The sequence below is a fragment of the Ranitomeya variabilis genome, chromosome 3, assembly GCF_051348905.1.
Source record: "Ranitomeya variabilis isolate aRanVar5 chromosome 3, aRanVar5.hap1, whole genome shotgun sequence".
Classification (NCBI taxonomy): domain Eukaryota; kingdom Metazoa; phylum Chordata; class Amphibia; order Anura; family Dendrobatidae; genus Ranitomeya; species Ranitomeya variabilis.
This window is the reverse complement of record NC_135234.1, coordinates 775,704,937-775,721,679: the sequence shown is the minus strand read 5'-3', so window position 1 is coordinate 775,721,679 and position 16,743 is coordinate 775,704,937. Positions and strand designations below refer to the sequence as shown.

Sequence of the window (16,743 nt, the reverse complement as noted above, 5' to 3'; positions counted from 1 at the left end):
AGCGTGGACGGACCGCGGTCCAGGGGGTGTAGAAGGAGCGTGGACGGACCGCGGTCCAGGGGGTGTAGAAGGAGCGTGGACGGACCGCGGTCCAGGGGGTGTAGAAGGAGCGTGGACGGACCGCGGTCCAGGGGGTGTAGAAGGAGCGTGGACGTATCGCGGTCCAGGGGGTGTAGAAGGAGGGTGGACGGACCGCGGTCCAGGGGGTGTAGAAGGAGTGTGGACGGACTGTGGTCCAGGGGGTGTAGAAGGAGCGTGGACGGACTGTGGTCCAGGGGGTGTAGAAGGAGCGTGGACGGACCGCGGTCCAGGGGGTGTAGAAGGAGCGTGGACGGACTGTGGTCCAGGGGGTGTAGAAGGAGTGTGGACGGACCGCGGTCCAGGGGGTGTAGAAGGAGCGTGGACAGACCGCGGTCCAGGGGGTGTAGAAGGAGCGTGGACGGACCGCGGTCCAGGGGGTGTAGAAGGAGCGTGGACGGACCGCGGTCCAGGGGGTGTAGAAGGAGCGTGGATGGACTGCGGTCCAGGGGGTGTAGAAGGAGCGTGGACGGACCGCGGTCCAGGGGGTGTAGAAGGAGCGTGGACGGACCGCGGTCCAGGGGGTGTAGAAGGAGCGTGGACGGACTGTGGTCCAAGGGGTGTAGAAGGAGCGTGGACGGACTGCGGTCCAGGGGGTGTAGAAGGAGCGTGGACGGACCGCGGTCCAGGGGGTGTAGAAGGAGCGTGGACGGGCAGCGGTCCAGGGGGTGTAGAAGGAGCGTGGACGGACTGCGGTCCAGGGGGTGTAGAAGGAGCGTGGACGGACCGCGGTCCAGGGGGTGTAGAAGGAGCGTGGACGGGCAGCGGTCCAGGGGGTGTAGAAGGAGCGTGGACGGACCGCGGTCCAGGGGGTGTAGAAGGAGCGTGGACGGATTGTGGTCCAGGGGGTGTAGAAGGAGCGTGGACGGACCGTGGTCCAGGGGGTGTAGAAGGAGCGTGGACGGACCGCGGTCCAGGGTGTGTAGAAGGAGCATGGACGGACCGCGGTCCAGGGGGTGTAGAAGGAGCGTAGACGGACCGCGGTCCAGGGGGTGTAGAAGGAGCGTGGACGGACCGCGGTCCAGGGGGTGTAGAAGGAGCGTGGACGGACCGCGGTCCAGGGGGTGTAGAAGGAGCGTGGACGGACTGCGGTCCAGGGGGTGTAGAAGGAGCGTGGACGGACCGCGGTCCAGGGGATGTAGAAGGAGAGTGGACGGGCAGCGGTCCAGGGGGTGTAGAAGGAGCGTGGACGGACCGCGGTCCAGGGGGTGTAGAAGGAGCGTGGACGGACTGTGGTCCAGGGGGTGTAGAAGGAGCGTGGACGGACCGCGGTCCAGGGGGTGTAGAAGGAGCGTGGACGGACTGTGGTCCAGGGGGTGTAGAAGCGTGGACAGACCGCGGTCCAGGGGGTGTAGAAGGAGCGTGGACGGACCGCTGTCCAGGGGGTGTAGAAGGAGCGTGGACGGACTGTGGTCCAGGGGGTGTAGAAGGAGCGTGGACGGACTGTGGTCCAGGGGGTGTAGAAGGAGCGTGGACGGACTGTGGTCCAGGGGGTGTAGAAGGAGCGTGGACGAACTGTGGTCCAGGGGGTGTAGAAGGAGCGTGGACGGACCGGGGTCCAGGGGGTGTAGAAGGAGCGTGGACGGACCGCGGTCCAGGGGGTGTAGAAGGAGCGTGGACGGACCGCGGTCCAGGGGGTGTAGAAGGAGCGTGGACGGACCGCGGTCCAGGGGGTATAGAAGGAGCGTGGATGGACCGCGGTCCAGGGGGTGTAGAAGGAGCGTGGACGGACCGTGGTCCAGGGGGTGTAGAAGGAGCGTGGACGGACCGTGGTCCAGGGGGTGTAGAAGGAGCGTGGACGGACCGTGGTCCAGGGGGTGTAGAAGGAGCGTGGACTGACCGTGGTCCAGGGGGTGTAGAAGGAACGTGGACGGACCGTGGTCCAGGGGGTGTAGAAGGAGCGTGGACGGCCCGCGGTCCAGGGGGTGTAGAAGGTAACTTACTGCCAGTGTCTTGGTAACAATTTTCTTATTGTCACAAACAAATCGAACGTTAATAGCAAAATAGTTCACTCTGTGACATGTGCAGCATTCATTTTAAGAAATATAAAACGTCTCTTGAGTCTTTAGGAACCTCCTCTTGGTTGAGGGGTTCTTCAATCACTAATCTAATACTTTCTCTTTCCAGAGCACTAAGTTTGTGGCCATTTCTTCATTAGGAGCTGTAAACGCTGGTGGTGCAGATAATGATGATGGTCCACCATCTTTCACAACAAGCTGTATGAGGTTTTATACATATCTGCTGTCATTAATACAGTAACTTTGTCACTTACAAAATATCTTATAACTGATGTTTGTGACGCTCTTTCCTCCTCCTTTCCATGGAGGGAAGTGCTGGGTTCTGGTTTCTTGGTGCTGCTGTGATCTTTTTCAATCACAGCTTTGAAAAATTTTGGGTGTAAGTATTGTAAATGTCTTTTTAGATTGGAAGCTCTTGTAGGAACATTTTTATCAATGCCTGAGTATGGACTGATTTTGAGTTCACAGCCTTTTTCATTTGTCATACACTGACACAATATTTTTTTTTCCTGAGTTAATCTGAAATGCTCAAATACAGCTGACTTCATAGGAAGCTTCTTAGGGATTTTGCAATCATATAAACTCGCTCTCAAAATAATTTTGTCCTATAAAAAAAAATATAAGGCATATTGTAATTCCTGCAAGAATAGGGAATCATGTATAATTTTGGATAGGAATAAAACAAACTGCGCATAAATCAATACGGATGATGACAAATATAAAGTTTGTAATATATGTTATTATATAGCTTTACTCTGAACTTTCAATCTCAGGCTTTTCTCAAGGTACAGTTCAGTAAATGTTTCACATCATGATGCTTCACTGTGTATGAATAGGGGAGGACGGAGGGAGCAAGTTTGTGCAGAATCATACCCCAGAAAGAAACTGAAACTGCTAGCAGAGCTAATAACATGAGGAGCATCAGATCAGCTAACCTCTCCAAACATGATCTCGGAGGAAAAGCAAACTAAAACATGAAGCATACAGAAAAAACATACACTGGACTATTGATTTACGCACAGTGTATTGAAAGTTTAGATATGTTTTAAGAAGTACTAGCCTTAATCCTGTTTTCCTGTTCACGCGAGCAGTTCTTGAGATGAGTGCAGGGCTGCAGACGTTCCTTATCAGTGCCTTTTTGCTGTGATCTGTAGAGGAAGAGCTTTACTACCGAGTATGTAAATAAAGTGCAGCACAGATTCATCTGCACTAAAAACTGAGATCCTCAGATCAGGAATAGGACAGACATTTATAGGACAGTTTATAACTTTCCCAAATTCTTATGAAAAAATATTCAGCACATACAGCATTTAAATACTGCACCCAATTTATTATATATTGTTGGAGTCAGACCATTTTATTCCGACTCCACCAAAATGGACATCAACTCAACAGCCCTGAAGGGAACCGGTAGGTGAGAGCGGAGAAGCTGCTCATATGGCGACTGGTGGTTGTCGGCTCTTCTGAAGAGGAGATATGTCAGGTTGCTCTTGAAGGCAGGAAAATGTCTGATTGTGGTAACGAGTTCCAGAGTAAGAGGGAAGCACGGGAGAAACCTTGTAGATGTTCATGTGAGGAGAACTAAGAGGGAGATCTTGTTCTCATGTGTGGGGAGGTATCAGGAGGTCATGGAGGGGAAAATGTGGGGACAATCTGGGATGAATTGAATTCTGTGAGTAGTGGAGGGACCTGGGGGAGGGGGGAGAGAAGTCACAAGGGAAGAGGTGGATTAACTGGGCAGCAAAATGGACCCGAGGGGCAAAATTGTGTTCGCAGGCTACAGATTAACCAAACTCATGGGTGAGGTGGATTCTCTAAGCTGTAGGTCAGTGTGATACCCCAGACTAGCACGGAAGGAGCTGGCCATCAAAGAAGGGAGTAAAGCCCGGCGCTAGAGCCAGGACAGGTAACAGAAACATCGTGGTGATGGGTGGATCTGATAACATTACAATTTTGCAAATCGCGCAGGTTTTCCTGGGAAATTAAATTTGTAGTGAATTTATTCTTCACATATTGTACCGTGGGTCCTCTCCAGCCCCCAGAGCAATAATGAACATTACATGAAACAAAAGAGGATACTCCCCTCACCGCTCGCCTGCCCCTCCGCCGTCCGGTCCTCAGAGCTGCCTAGTCTTTCCCTGTCACAAGCTGCATCTAACCGTCTTGTTTACCCGCGACCAGTGTTTGGGGGTCACCGCACGTCATGTTTGCGGAATCTGCAAGAAATGAATTTACATAAGTCCATATTCTCATAAAGGAAGGTTTTTGTTTTTTTTATAATCGAGTAGAAGTCATTTCCACTCCGTTCTTCATGTTCTTCCATATAGAATTTTCCATTCACTTCTTGTTTTTCTCTTTAATTCCTCAGATTCACGATTTTCAAGATTAAAGATTTCTTTGGCGGACGATCTTTCTTCCCATCGATGACCCTCTGAGGATGGAGCAGGACAGAAGCCACATGGCTGCTCAGATATTAGACCTCACCCTGGAGATAATCTACTGGATCACTGGAGAGGTGAGATCTTCATATCCCTCTGATCTCTAGGAGTAAAGCAGGGAAATGACGGGAAAGGTGAAGGATCCTTAGAATAGATGTAGTGATCGGCGTCTCCTCATACCCAGGATCACACAGTAGTGAAGACGTCGTCTGGTGGGTGTGTGACCCCCCGTGAGTCAGGAGGACGGAGCAGGACCCCGAGTGACATCACCGAGCCTCCACCTCATTCACTGATACATGAGCAGAAGATCCTAGAACTGACCCACAGGATCACTGAGCTGCTGAGCGGAGAGGTGAGTGCTGCCGGGAATGCTGGGACATTATATAATAACGCCGGGGGAGGGGTCTGCTAATGACGGGTCATTGTGTGTGTCAGGTTCCTATAAGGTGTCAGGACATCACCGTCTATTTCTCCATGGAGGAGTGGGAGTATTTAGAAGGACACAAGGATCTATACAAGGACATCATGATGGACGATCACCAGCCCCTCACATCTCCGGGTAAGAGGAGACCGTACTAATTATAGAGGAGAGGTCGGGTCTGAGGTCACCTAGACTCCCCATCATCTGATCATCACATGTAGACGATGTATTCAGTCATTGTGTATATTTCCTATAGATGGGTGCAGTCCAAGAAATCCACCAGAGAGAAGTCCCAGTCCTCTATATTCCCAGGATCGTCCAGAGGAGAAGCCGAGTGTCCTCCTGGAACGTCAGGTAGTTGGAGCTGAGATTTCTGGAAATCCTTAATAGACCGATGTAATTAAGTTTTCTACTAACCTCCAGTAGTGGAGTGTAGGTGCTGTGTCCACTGGGGTCAGTAGCTGCTACAAATAGTTTCTGGTTTCATAAAAGATGGTGATAAATTCTCTGTTTAGATCCACTTGGCTATTGATAATCAGTGAGGGTAAATGTTCTGCCATGTAGATGGAGATATCAGCACAATGCCAATCAGCTGCTTCTAAGGCGATCAGAATAATGTGTATTGTAAGAGTCAAGAGATGGTCATTGATCTCATTAAGACCCGGTACCAAGGTAGTCTTCGTAGTTATGGCTTCAAGTCCTCTGTAGTCTCGGAAGTGTAGAATATTTGGTTGGTTGTTGATCCCGTCTGATCCTCACATGACGAGAGTCTTCTCCTTTTTACAGTAAATTAGTTGAGGACTTTTGGGTTTTTTGACCTTTCACTAGATATGAAATAAACTAGAATTTCTTCTTTTTTCTCTTAGGTCTTTAATATTGTGACGTTGCAGGAATCTCCTGGTGGAACGATGGATGGACTTGAAGAACCTGGATCAGAATCCACAAATGGTAAGAGCCTTTCATAGAGCCATGTGTTTAATGGATCGTTCGTCCCGCTGGCAGAGAAACCGGATGATCTTTTTTTTTTTAAACTCGTTTATTGAACATAACAAGGTGCACATAATATTGTAACCGAATTGATAAACAAGTATGATTCCAGTCATCTTAATACACAAAATGTTACATGACTTCGTTCACAGAAAAGTTAAAGCATTACAGTACACCCAAAGAATCTACAACAAAACTTTAGACTCTTTTTTCTGAACACTCAATCATCTTGCTGCCAAAAGAAAAATAAAAAACTAACACCCACTGTAGCAAACATATATTTTAAACATCGAGAAGAGGCAGTAACCAATGAAAATTTGTCAAATAATGTAGAAAAGCTAGGCTATCCATCACGTGATGACATGGTGTGGTATGAAGAGTTCCATATCTCCCATATCTTTTCAAATTTTCCCATACAACCTCTATTCTGGTATAGTGTGCGTTCAAAAGGTATTACCGAGTTCACCAGATCGATCCATGCTCTGAGCGACGGATTATTGTTCCCCATCCATCTTAAAGCTATTATTTTCCTTGCTAAAAAAAGTGTTTCTCTCAGAAGAATTTGTACATGATGTCCCCATATCTCTTCATCAAGTACTCCGAATAGACATATTAACGGATCTAAGGGGACAGAAGTATGCATTAGAGAGGACAGCAAGGATGTCACCTCCCTCCAAAAGGATTGAATGATTGGACAGCCCCATATCATGTGTAGAAAATCCGCTTCCTCTACATGACATCTCAGACATTCCGAGGAGCCGCCCCTACCCATTTTAAATAGCCGCGACGGGGTTAGATAAGCTTGATGTATTATATACATTTGGATCATTTTATTGTTAGCCGATGGGGATACCTTGGATGGGGACTCTAAAATCATTTCCCAGTCCTCATCCTGAAGATCTGGAATTAAAAGCTTCCATTTCCCTTTAACCGGCAGTACCTCAGAATCCGCACCCACAGACAATAGATGTGTGTATAGAGTGGAAATGAGACCTCGGGGCCCCTGTGATTTGAGGATCCCTATTAACGGAAGGGACGATATTATTGACATAGGCCCCATTCTGCGTATATATGATTGTAGCGCAGATCTAAGTTGCAAATAACGAAAGAATTGGGATCTTGGAATATCACATTTAACTCGTAGTTGTTCAAAAGACATCAACACACCCTGTTCGTATAAATTATTAATGGAAGCAATCCCATGCGAGGTCCAAAATTGGGTAGATGGGTGATCTAACAGCTCCCGGAGACACTCATTGTTCCACAATGGCATTTCGGCTATAATATTTTCAAAGTGAGCGACCTTTTTCCCCTGACGCCAAACCGATCTCGCTAGGCGAAGGAGTGGTAACAATTTAGGGGTATTGGGTTTGTCTATTTCTAAAAAACCCAGTAAACACTCCGTTTTTGCTGCATGGGCCAGATGACTTTCCGAGTTTGGAAGATGACCCCCAGGCATCCACGCACTCAGTGCTCTTAATTGTCCGGCTAAGTAATATAGAAAAAAATTAGGTAACGCTACACCCCCCATCTGTTTGGATCTTTGCAAAGTAGACAGCTTAAGTTTAGGTCTAGATTTCCCCCACACAAAAGATGATATTAAGGAGTTTAGGTTTGAAAAAAAGGATCTGGGGACGGGAACTGCACTGTGCTGGAGGGAATAGTTAAGCTTCGGAAGTAATATCATCTTAATTAGATTTATACGACCAGAGACAGACAATGGCAATTTCTCCCATACCGTAAATTTATGTTTGACTAGATCTAATAATGGCAGAACATTAAGCTGTAAATCCAGCTCACTACTCCTAGGTATATTTATTCCCAAATACTTAAAATGGGACACTACTGGTAATGGTGATAGCTTCTCAAGGTGATCAGCCGAAGCATGGGAGAGAGACATCAAGGAGGACTTGTCCCAATTTATATATAATCCGGAGTACCCACTAAATTTATTTATGATGGAAATCACCTGTGGTAGTGTCTCTTCCACATCATCCATAAAAACTACCATGTCATCTGCATACAGGCCAACAGTCTCTACACGGTTAGCTATTGTAATACCTTTAATAGACGGGGCAGATCTCATACGTATCGCTAGTGCTTCGATAGCGAGGGCAAAAAGGGCCGGCGAAAGGGGGCAGCCCTGCCGGGTCCCTCTCATTAGGGGGAAAGCATCTGACCTGGAATTATTGACTATTATCCGAGCTTTAGGTTTCATATATATTGCGCTAATCCATTTTTGAAACTTGGGGCCGAAATTATATTTCTGCAGACATGCATTTAAAAAGGACCATTCAAGGGAATCAAACGCCTTGGCCGCGTCTAGCGAGGCCAAAGCCCATCTGTTTTCCAATTTTAGTGAGCTATATTGTGTTACCGACTGGACCCTCCTAATATTAATAGACGTGTTTTTACCAGGCATAAATCCGGTCTGGTCTGGGTGTATTATATCTAATATTACTGCATTCAATCTAGTGGCTAGTATTTTAGTGAAAATCTTATAGTCAACATTTACCAGTGATATAGGGCGGTATGATCCACATTCCAGGGGGTCTTTACCTTCCTTTTTTAAAACTATAATATTTGCATCATAAAAAGAATCTGGCAAAGAACCTCCCCCTCTCCAAATTTCCCGGAACACCCTCAAAAGACTCGGTGCTAGGTGGTCACGATATTGCCTATACAATTCTATGGGGAACCCGTCGGGGCCCGGTGCCTTCCCAGAGGCCATGTCCGCTATAGCAGTATTAATTTCCTCCAAAGTAAAATCTGCATCTAAAAAAGCTTGTTGTGCAGAGCTCAACACAGGAAATTCAATATCTGACAAGTAACCCAGACAGTCCACCGTATTAAGGTCCCCTTGAGAACGATATAACTTTTTATAATATTCCTGAAAGCATAGAAGTATGTCACTCGTGGAGGTCACTATTATGCCATCTGGGTTTCGGATTTTAAGTATAGTATTCGATGTATTTTGTTGTCGTACCATGAAGGCTAGTAGTTTGCTTGACTGATTCCCCAGTTCAAAGTAAGTTTGTCTAGTGAAGAAAAGTTTACGTTTGGATTTAGTGTCAACATATTGTGCATGTAATCTGTGAGATAACAACCACTCTGCCCTATTCACACTGGTCTGATTAGCGATATAGGCCTTTTCTGAGTCCCTTAGTCGTTGTTCCATCTCATCATCTTCACGAGAGGTTTTCCGTTTAATGTAGGAGATTGTAGACGTCAGGCAACCTCTCATGAACGCTTTAAGAGCGTCCCAAAACATATTTATATTTTGTGGCTCTGGGTCGGATGTTATGAAACAGTCTAGTTGTTCTAGAGTTCTATCATTGGGGCCAATCAGTTTTAACCAAAATGGATTTAGTTTCCAAACCCTCTCCTGCCTCTTCTGACCAAAGTTAAGTTTAAGGATTACTGGGCTGTGGTCTGAAATACCTCTATTCCCATGCTGTACCTCCTCTACCCAAATGGCCAAATTGCTGGAGCCAAAGATATAATCCAGGCGAGATAAAGTGCGCCGAACTGACGAGTGGCAGGTGTATTCTTTTTTATCTGGGTATTGTATCCTCCATAAATCCAACCAGCCACTGCCCTCCATGAATGTGAATAAACGAGATCGGCCTAGAGTCTCCCCTGGAGCCCTATCTTCAAGTCTAAGTCTGTCAAGACCCTCATCCATAACCAGGTTAAAATCGCCCATGCACACAATATGTGCATCTGGGTAGTTTAAAGTAAATCCCAATGCCTTTTTTATGATGGATAAATTAGCAGGGGGGGGATTATATATACAAATAATAACATATTCCTTCAAATCAATCCATGCGTGTACAAAAATAAAACGCCCTTCAGTGTCTCTCCATATCTCTCCGACCTCCCATCTAATATCCTTATGGATTAACAACGAGACCCCTCTAGAGTAGCTCGTATGAAATGTGTGAACAGACCACTGTACCCACGGTTTCTGGACATATCGGGCCGAGTCCCTTGTCAAATGCGTTTCTACCAGAGTGACTACATGTGGGTGATAACGCTTTATCTGGGAAAATACTTTAACTCTTTTTCGTGGTGATCCCAGGCCTCTCACATTCCATGTCAACCATGTAAGATTAGATGCCATACCTTCTTAGTTGCATATTATAAACATTGTTACGCCAACATGTTCCTGAAATACAGTGGAAAAACACATCTCCCTGACAGCAATTTTTTGTAGAACAAGTTTGAACCAAACTACAAGATAAGAACAGTGTATAAAAAAACCAAACAGTGTAGGAGTGAAGTCCCATACTCCTATTGAGAAGAAAAAACGGGGATATCCTCACTGAAATCAGCGTCCGATATTGTTGATAAATTCGACGCCTTTCTTGGAAGCTCCATTTCGTAAGTAATAGCACAAATATTTTAGAATTATTTTGCATTGGTCGCACCGTGGGTGCGCAGCCATTCAACCGCCTCCTCTGGGTCAGTAAAAAACACAGAGGTACCCTCATAAACCACCCGCAACCTAGCAGGGTATATCATGGAATATATGACATTGCGATCTCTGAGTTGTTTCTTGATGTCGATGAAACGTGCCCTTTGTTTCTGAAGCTCCACCGAAAAATCCGGGAAGATTGAAATGGTGGTGTTGTGAAATTTAATAGGGCTTTTCTGCCTTGCTAGACGCAGGATAGCGTCCCTATCTTTACCGTTGAGGAGGCGCGCCAAGAGAGGCCTCGGGGGGGCTCCGGGGGGATTAGGTCTCGTAGGAACTCTGTGGGCTCTCTCTACGGAGAAAGTTGAGGAGAACTCACCCCCCAAGGAGGATTTCAGCCAGTCTTCCAAAAACTCTTCAGGGTGCTGGCCCTCAGACCGCTCTGGTAGACCAACAATCCGGATGTTATTTCGGCGTAGTCTATTTTCCAGATCATCTGCCTTCTGTTTCCAAGCATTAATGGAGCCAGCCACCTTTGTCAATTTGGCCTCCATAGGGGGAATTACATCTTCCATTTGGAAAACTCTTGTTTCCACCTCCGTAATGCGACCTCCCATACTTTGCATATCACGTCTCAGGCGCCCCACCTCAGTGTGCACGTCTTCTATCTTTTCTGTAAGAGCAGATCTGGTCAAGGATATAGCCTGCATTAATTGCTCAGAGGCGCGTTTAAGGGTTAAGTCGTCCTGTACCCCCTCTTCATTACTATCTGATGGACGGCCCTTACGTGACGCTAGTGAGGAGCTGTTCCTAAGGTTCCGACCACCATCAGAGGGTTCCTCTCTGGCAAATTTTTTCAATTTGTCGGCAGTTGCCGAACCCTTTGAGTGCTGCATGATTCTTTGAGGTGGAAAGTAAAATGGTGGCAGCAAGGAGTCACGAGACAGGCAGGGAGTCCCCAATCACAACGGGTCAGATTATATGCAGCAAAGTCTAATCAATTGAAGTGAGTAAACTCAGCGCACCAGGGGGGAGGAGAAGGGCCACAGCTCCACGGAGTCAGCAGCAAGAAGGGGTGCCAAGCCCTCCAAATCTTTAGCGCCGACAGAGAGAGGTATATTCAGACTGGGGGGAAGACCGGGGCCACTATTTCAGGGCACACACCGATAGTCCCCACTATAATGAATGCCGATAACAGTCACCTCTCCTGACGCGCTGCCCGGATAGTACTTAGTGCAGCAGCTCCTCCTGATTGAGTGCGCACCTGCAGAGTGTCTGCCGCCTCTCGCCAGTACCGCCGATCCTCTCCTCAGGTCCCCCGTGCTGTCGGACTATGCTGCAGAGCCGCCCAGGAGTGCTGAAGTCCCCGCGGTATTGTTAAAAGTTGCACCGCTCCTGCGATCCTCTGGGCGCGCGCCCACAAAGATGGCCGCCGCCTCGTGTGTCCCGCTGCACTCACAGACTCCCCCGGGTCCCAAGCCGTCCTCCAGCTTCAGAATACCGTCTGCTGCAGCCGTTCACCTCCCGGTGCCACAGGAGAACCGTAGGTGGTAATCGTTCCGCTTTTAAGGAGGTTAATGTGCCCGGATAATGGCAGGATGTTAGGAGCTCCAGCTAAGTGCGTCTGCTCGCTCCAACTACATAGCCACGCCCCCCAAACCGGATGATCTTTAACTGAATTCCTCGTCTAGTGAGTGGAATCAGTTGATTTCATCCTGTTGTTTTACCACAAGTTCAGAAAAATATTATTAAATATCTGTAGAATATTAATCATGAAAAGTATTTAATATTGATTATTCTACTGCAGGAATGAGAAGTTACATTTTAAAGCCCATGTTTCCAATCTCTGGTACCTGAAACCCCATGAACCAGTCTCTGAGCAGTATCGGTCTACATGAACAGTCATGGCCAAAAGTATTGACACCCCTGCAATTCTGTCAGATAATACTCAGTTTCTTCCTGAAAATGATTGCAAACACAAATTCTTTGTTATTATTATCTTCATTTAATTTGTCTTAAATTAAAAAACACAAAAAGAATTGTCCTAAAGCCAAATTGGATATAATTCCACACTAAACATAAAAAAGGGGGTGGACAAAAGTATTGGCACTGTTGGAAAAATCCTGTGATGCTTCTCTAATTAGTGTAATTAACAGCCCCTGTAACTTACCTGTGGCACCTAACAGGTGTTGGCAATAACTAAATCACACTTGCAGCCAGTTGACATGGATTAAAGTTGGCTCAACCTCTGTCCTGTGTCCTTGTGTGTACCACATTGAGCATGGAGAAAAGAAAGAAGACCAAAGAACTGTCTGAGGACTTGAGAAACCAAATTGTGAGGAAGCATGAGCAATCTCAAGGCTACAAGTCCATCTCCAAAGACCTGAATGTTCCTGTGTCTACCGTGCGCAGTGTCATCAAGAAGTGTAAAGCCCATGGCACTGTGGCTAACCTCCCTAGATGTGGACGGAAGAGAAAAATTAACAAGAGATTTCAACGCAAGATTGTGCGGATGTTGGATAAAGAACCTCGACTAACATCCAAACAAGTTCAAGCTGCCCTGCAGTCCGAGGGTACAACAGTGTCAACCCGTACTATCCGTCGGCGTCTGAATGAAAAGAGACTGTATGGTAGGAGACCCAGGAAGACCCCACTTCTTACCCCGAGACATAAAAAAGCCAGGCTGGAGTTTGCCAAAACTTACCTGAAAAAGCCTAAAACGTTTTGGAAGAATATTCTCTGGTCAGATGAGACAAAAGTAGAGCTTTTTGGGCAAAGGCATCAACATAGAGTTTACAGGAGAAAAAAAGAGGCATTCAAAGAAAAGAACACGGTCCCTACAGTCAAACATGGCGGAGGTTCCCTGATGTTTTGGGGTGGCTTTGCTGCCTCTGGCACTGGACTGCTTGACCGTGTGCATGGCATTATGAAGTCTGAAGACTACCAACAAATTTTGCAGCATAACGTAGGGCCCAGTGTGAGAAAGCTGGGTCTCCCTCAGAGGTCATGGGTCTTCCAGCAGGACAATGACCCAAAACACACTTCAAAAAGCACTAGAAAATGGTTTGAGAGAAAGCACTGGAGACTTCTAAGGTGGCCAGCAATGAATCCAGACCTGAATCCCATAGAACACCTGTGGAGAGATCTAAAAATGGCAGTTTGGAGAAGGCACCCTTCAAATATCAGGGACCTGGAGCAGTTTGCCAAAGAAGAATGGTCTAAAATTCCAGCAGAGCATTGTAAGAAACTCATTAATGGTTACCGGAAGCGGTTGGTCGCAGTTATTTTGGCTAAAGGTTTTGCAACCAAGTATTAGGCTGAGGGTGCCAATACTTTTGTCTGGCCCATTTTTGGAGTTTTGTGTGAAATGATCAATGTTTTGCTTTTTGCCTCATTCTCTTTTGTGTTTTTTCATTTAAGACAAATTAAATGAAGATAATAATACCAAAGAATTTGTGATTGCAATCATTTTCAGGAAGAAACTGAGTATTATCTGACAGAATTGCAGGGGTGTCAATACTTTTGTACTAGTCTATAGGCATATTGGGGTTCTTGAATTAGTCCGTTCAGAGTTCGTAGGGGTGTATAAAGTCTGTAATTAAGTGTAGACCCCCCTAATATTTAGGGAATTTGTTGTGACAAGATTTGCTCCACAAGACTGACACTTACAGTGCCTTGCGAAAGTAATCGGCCCCCTGGACCTTTCCAACCTTTTCCCACATATCATGCTTCAAACATAAAGATACCAAATGTAAATTTTTGGTGAAGAACCAACAACAAGTGGAACACAATTGTGAAGTTGAACATAATTTATTGGTTATTTTAAATTTTTGTGGAAATTCAAAAACTGAAAAGTGGGGCGTGCAATATTATTCGGCCCCTTTACTTTCAGTGCAGAAGTTCATTGTGGATCTCTGAATGATCCAATGTTGTCCTAAATGCCTAATGATGATAAATATAATCCACCTGTGTGGAATCAAGTCTCCGTATAAATGCACCTGCTCTGTGATAGTCTCAGGGGTCTGTATGAAGCACAGAGCTGTTGTGAATTCTGCTCTTGGGCTCCCTCCGGTGGTTATAAGTGGTAGTGCTGCTGTCTCTGGATCGCAGCATTCATCAGGTGTGTCCACTTATTGCAATCCTGACTGGGCTATTTAGTCTTGCTTGACCCTTTAGTCAGTGCCAGTTGTCCATTGTTCCTGGAGGATTCACATCTCTGCCTGGTCTCTCCTGCTTTGCTGTTTATTTCAACAAAGATAAGTTCTGGCCTTAATTTTTTGCTGTCCACATGCTGTGGCCTTATTGTTCAGTTCTTTTCCATGTTTTTTTTGTCTTGTCCAGCTTGGTCTGTATAAGGATTTGTTCATCCAAGCTGGTATCTCTGGAGATGCAGATATACCCTCCATATCTTTAGTTAGATGTGGAGATTTTGTATTTTCTGTGGTGGATATTTTCTAGTGTTTTAATACTGACCGCATAGTACTCTGTCCTATCCTTTCTATTTAGCTAGAACGGCCTCCTTTGCTAAATCCTGATTTCAGTCTGCGTATGTTATTTCCCTCTTCTCTCACAGTCAATATTTGTGGGGGACTGTCTATCCTTTGGGGATTTTCTCTGAGGCAAGATAGTTTTCCCTTTTCTATCTCTAGGGGTATTTAGTCCTCCGGCTGTGTCGAGATGTCTAGGGAGCGCTAGGTACATTCCACGGCTACTTCTAGTTGCGGTGTTAAGTTCAGGGTCTGCGGTCTGTACAGGTACCACCTTCTCCAGAGTACATCTCATGCTGCTCCTAGGCCACCAGATCATAACAGTACAACTGGCCAACAATGAGTTAATCGCATCTCAGAAGAAGGGAAGGAAAGTGCTGAGCCATTTTTTTTTTCTGTAGTCTGTTGTGTCTTTTCTTCCCTCTTTACCTCTGGGTGGCTCAGGAGTTCGGCGCTGGCATGGATGTTCAGGGATTGACTTCTCGTGTGGCTCAACTTGTTACTAGAGTACAGGGTATTTCCGATTATATCATTCAGACTCCGGTTTTAGAGCCTAGAATTCCAACTCCTGATTTGTTTTTTGGGGATAGGTCCAAATTTTTGAGCTTTAAGAATAACTGTAAACTGTTTTTTGCTCTGAAACCCCGTTCCTCTGGTGATTCCATTCAGCAGGTTAAAATAGTCATCTCTCTGTTGCGTGGCGACCCTCAGGATTGGGCATTTTCCCTGGAACCTGGGAATCCGGCCTTGCTTAATGTAGACACCTTTTTCCAGGCGCTAGGGTTATTGTATGATGAACATAATTCAGTGGATCATGCTGAGAAGACCTTGTTGGCCCTGTGTCAGGGTCAAGAAGCGGCAGAATCATATTGCCAGAAATTCAGAAAATGGTCTGTACTGACTAAATGGAATGAGGATGCCTTGGCAGCAATTTTCAGAAAGGGTCTTTCTGAATCTGTTAAAGACGTTATGGTGGGGTTCCCCATGCCTGCTGGTCTGAGTGATTCTATGTCTCTGGCCATTCAGATTGATCGGCGCTTGCGTGAGCGCAGAGTTGTGCGCGCTGTGGCGTTGTCTTCCGAGCGGAGTCCTGAGCCTATGCAGTGTGATAGGATTCTGTCTAGAGCTGAACGACAAGGATTCAGACGTCAGAATAGGTTGTGCTTTTACTGCGGCGATTCTGCTCATGTTATTTCTGATTGCCCTAAGCGTACCAAGAGAATCGCTGGTTCTGTTACCATCAGTACTGTACAACCTAAATTTCTGTTATCTGTGACCCTGATCTGCTCATTATCGTCATTTTCTGTCATGGCATTTGTGGATTCAGGCGCCGCTTTAAACTTACTGGACTTAGAATTTGCCAGACGTTGTGGTTTCCCCTTGCAGCCTTTGCGGAGTCCTATTCCTTTGAGGGGCATTGATGCTACACCGTTGGCTAAAAATAAACCTCAGTTTTGGACACAGTTAACCATGTGCATGGCGCCAGCCCATCAGGAAGATTGTCGTTTTCTGGTGTTGCATAATTTGCATGATGCTATTGTGCTGGGTTTCCCATGGTTACAGGTGCATAATCCGGTATTAGATTGGAAATCTATGTCTGTGTCTAGTTGGGGTTGTCAGGGGGTTCATGGTGACGTTCCTTTGATGTCAATTTCCTTCTCCCCCTCTTCTGAAATTCCTGAGTATTTGTCAGATTTCCAGGATGTATTCGATGAGCCCAAATCCAGTTCCCTTCTGCCGCATAGGAAGTGTTAGGTACATTCCACGGCTACTTCTAGTTGCGGTGTTAAGTTCAGGGTCTGCGGTCAGTACAGGTACCACCTTCTCCAGAGTACGTCTCATGCTGCTCCTAGGCCACCAGATCATAACAGAGAGCATCATGAAGACCAAGGAACAC

General features: G+C 46.3%; 1 protein-coding gene across 1 annotated transcript in view; it reads left to right on the top strand.

Moving 5' to 3' along the window:
• LOC143817843 (uncharacterized) overlaps positions 1–16,743 on the top strand; it is an 81,374-nt gene that overhangs the window by 1,532 nt on the left and 63,099 nt on the right. Inside the window, exons 2-6 of the mRNA XM_077299306.1 lie at positions 4,465–4,611; positions 4,719–4,886; positions 4,970–5,093; positions 5,212–5,309; positions 5,822–5,903. Coding sequence (XP_077155421.1) covers positions 4,534–4,611; positions 4,719–4,886; positions 4,970–5,093; positions 5,212–5,309; positions 5,822–5,903 — 550 coding nt within the window. The 5' untranslated portion in view covers positions 4,465–4,533. The remainder of the gene's footprint in view (positions 1–4,464; positions 4,612–4,718; positions 4,887–4,969; positions 5,094–5,211; positions 5,310–5,821; positions 5,904–16,743) is intronic.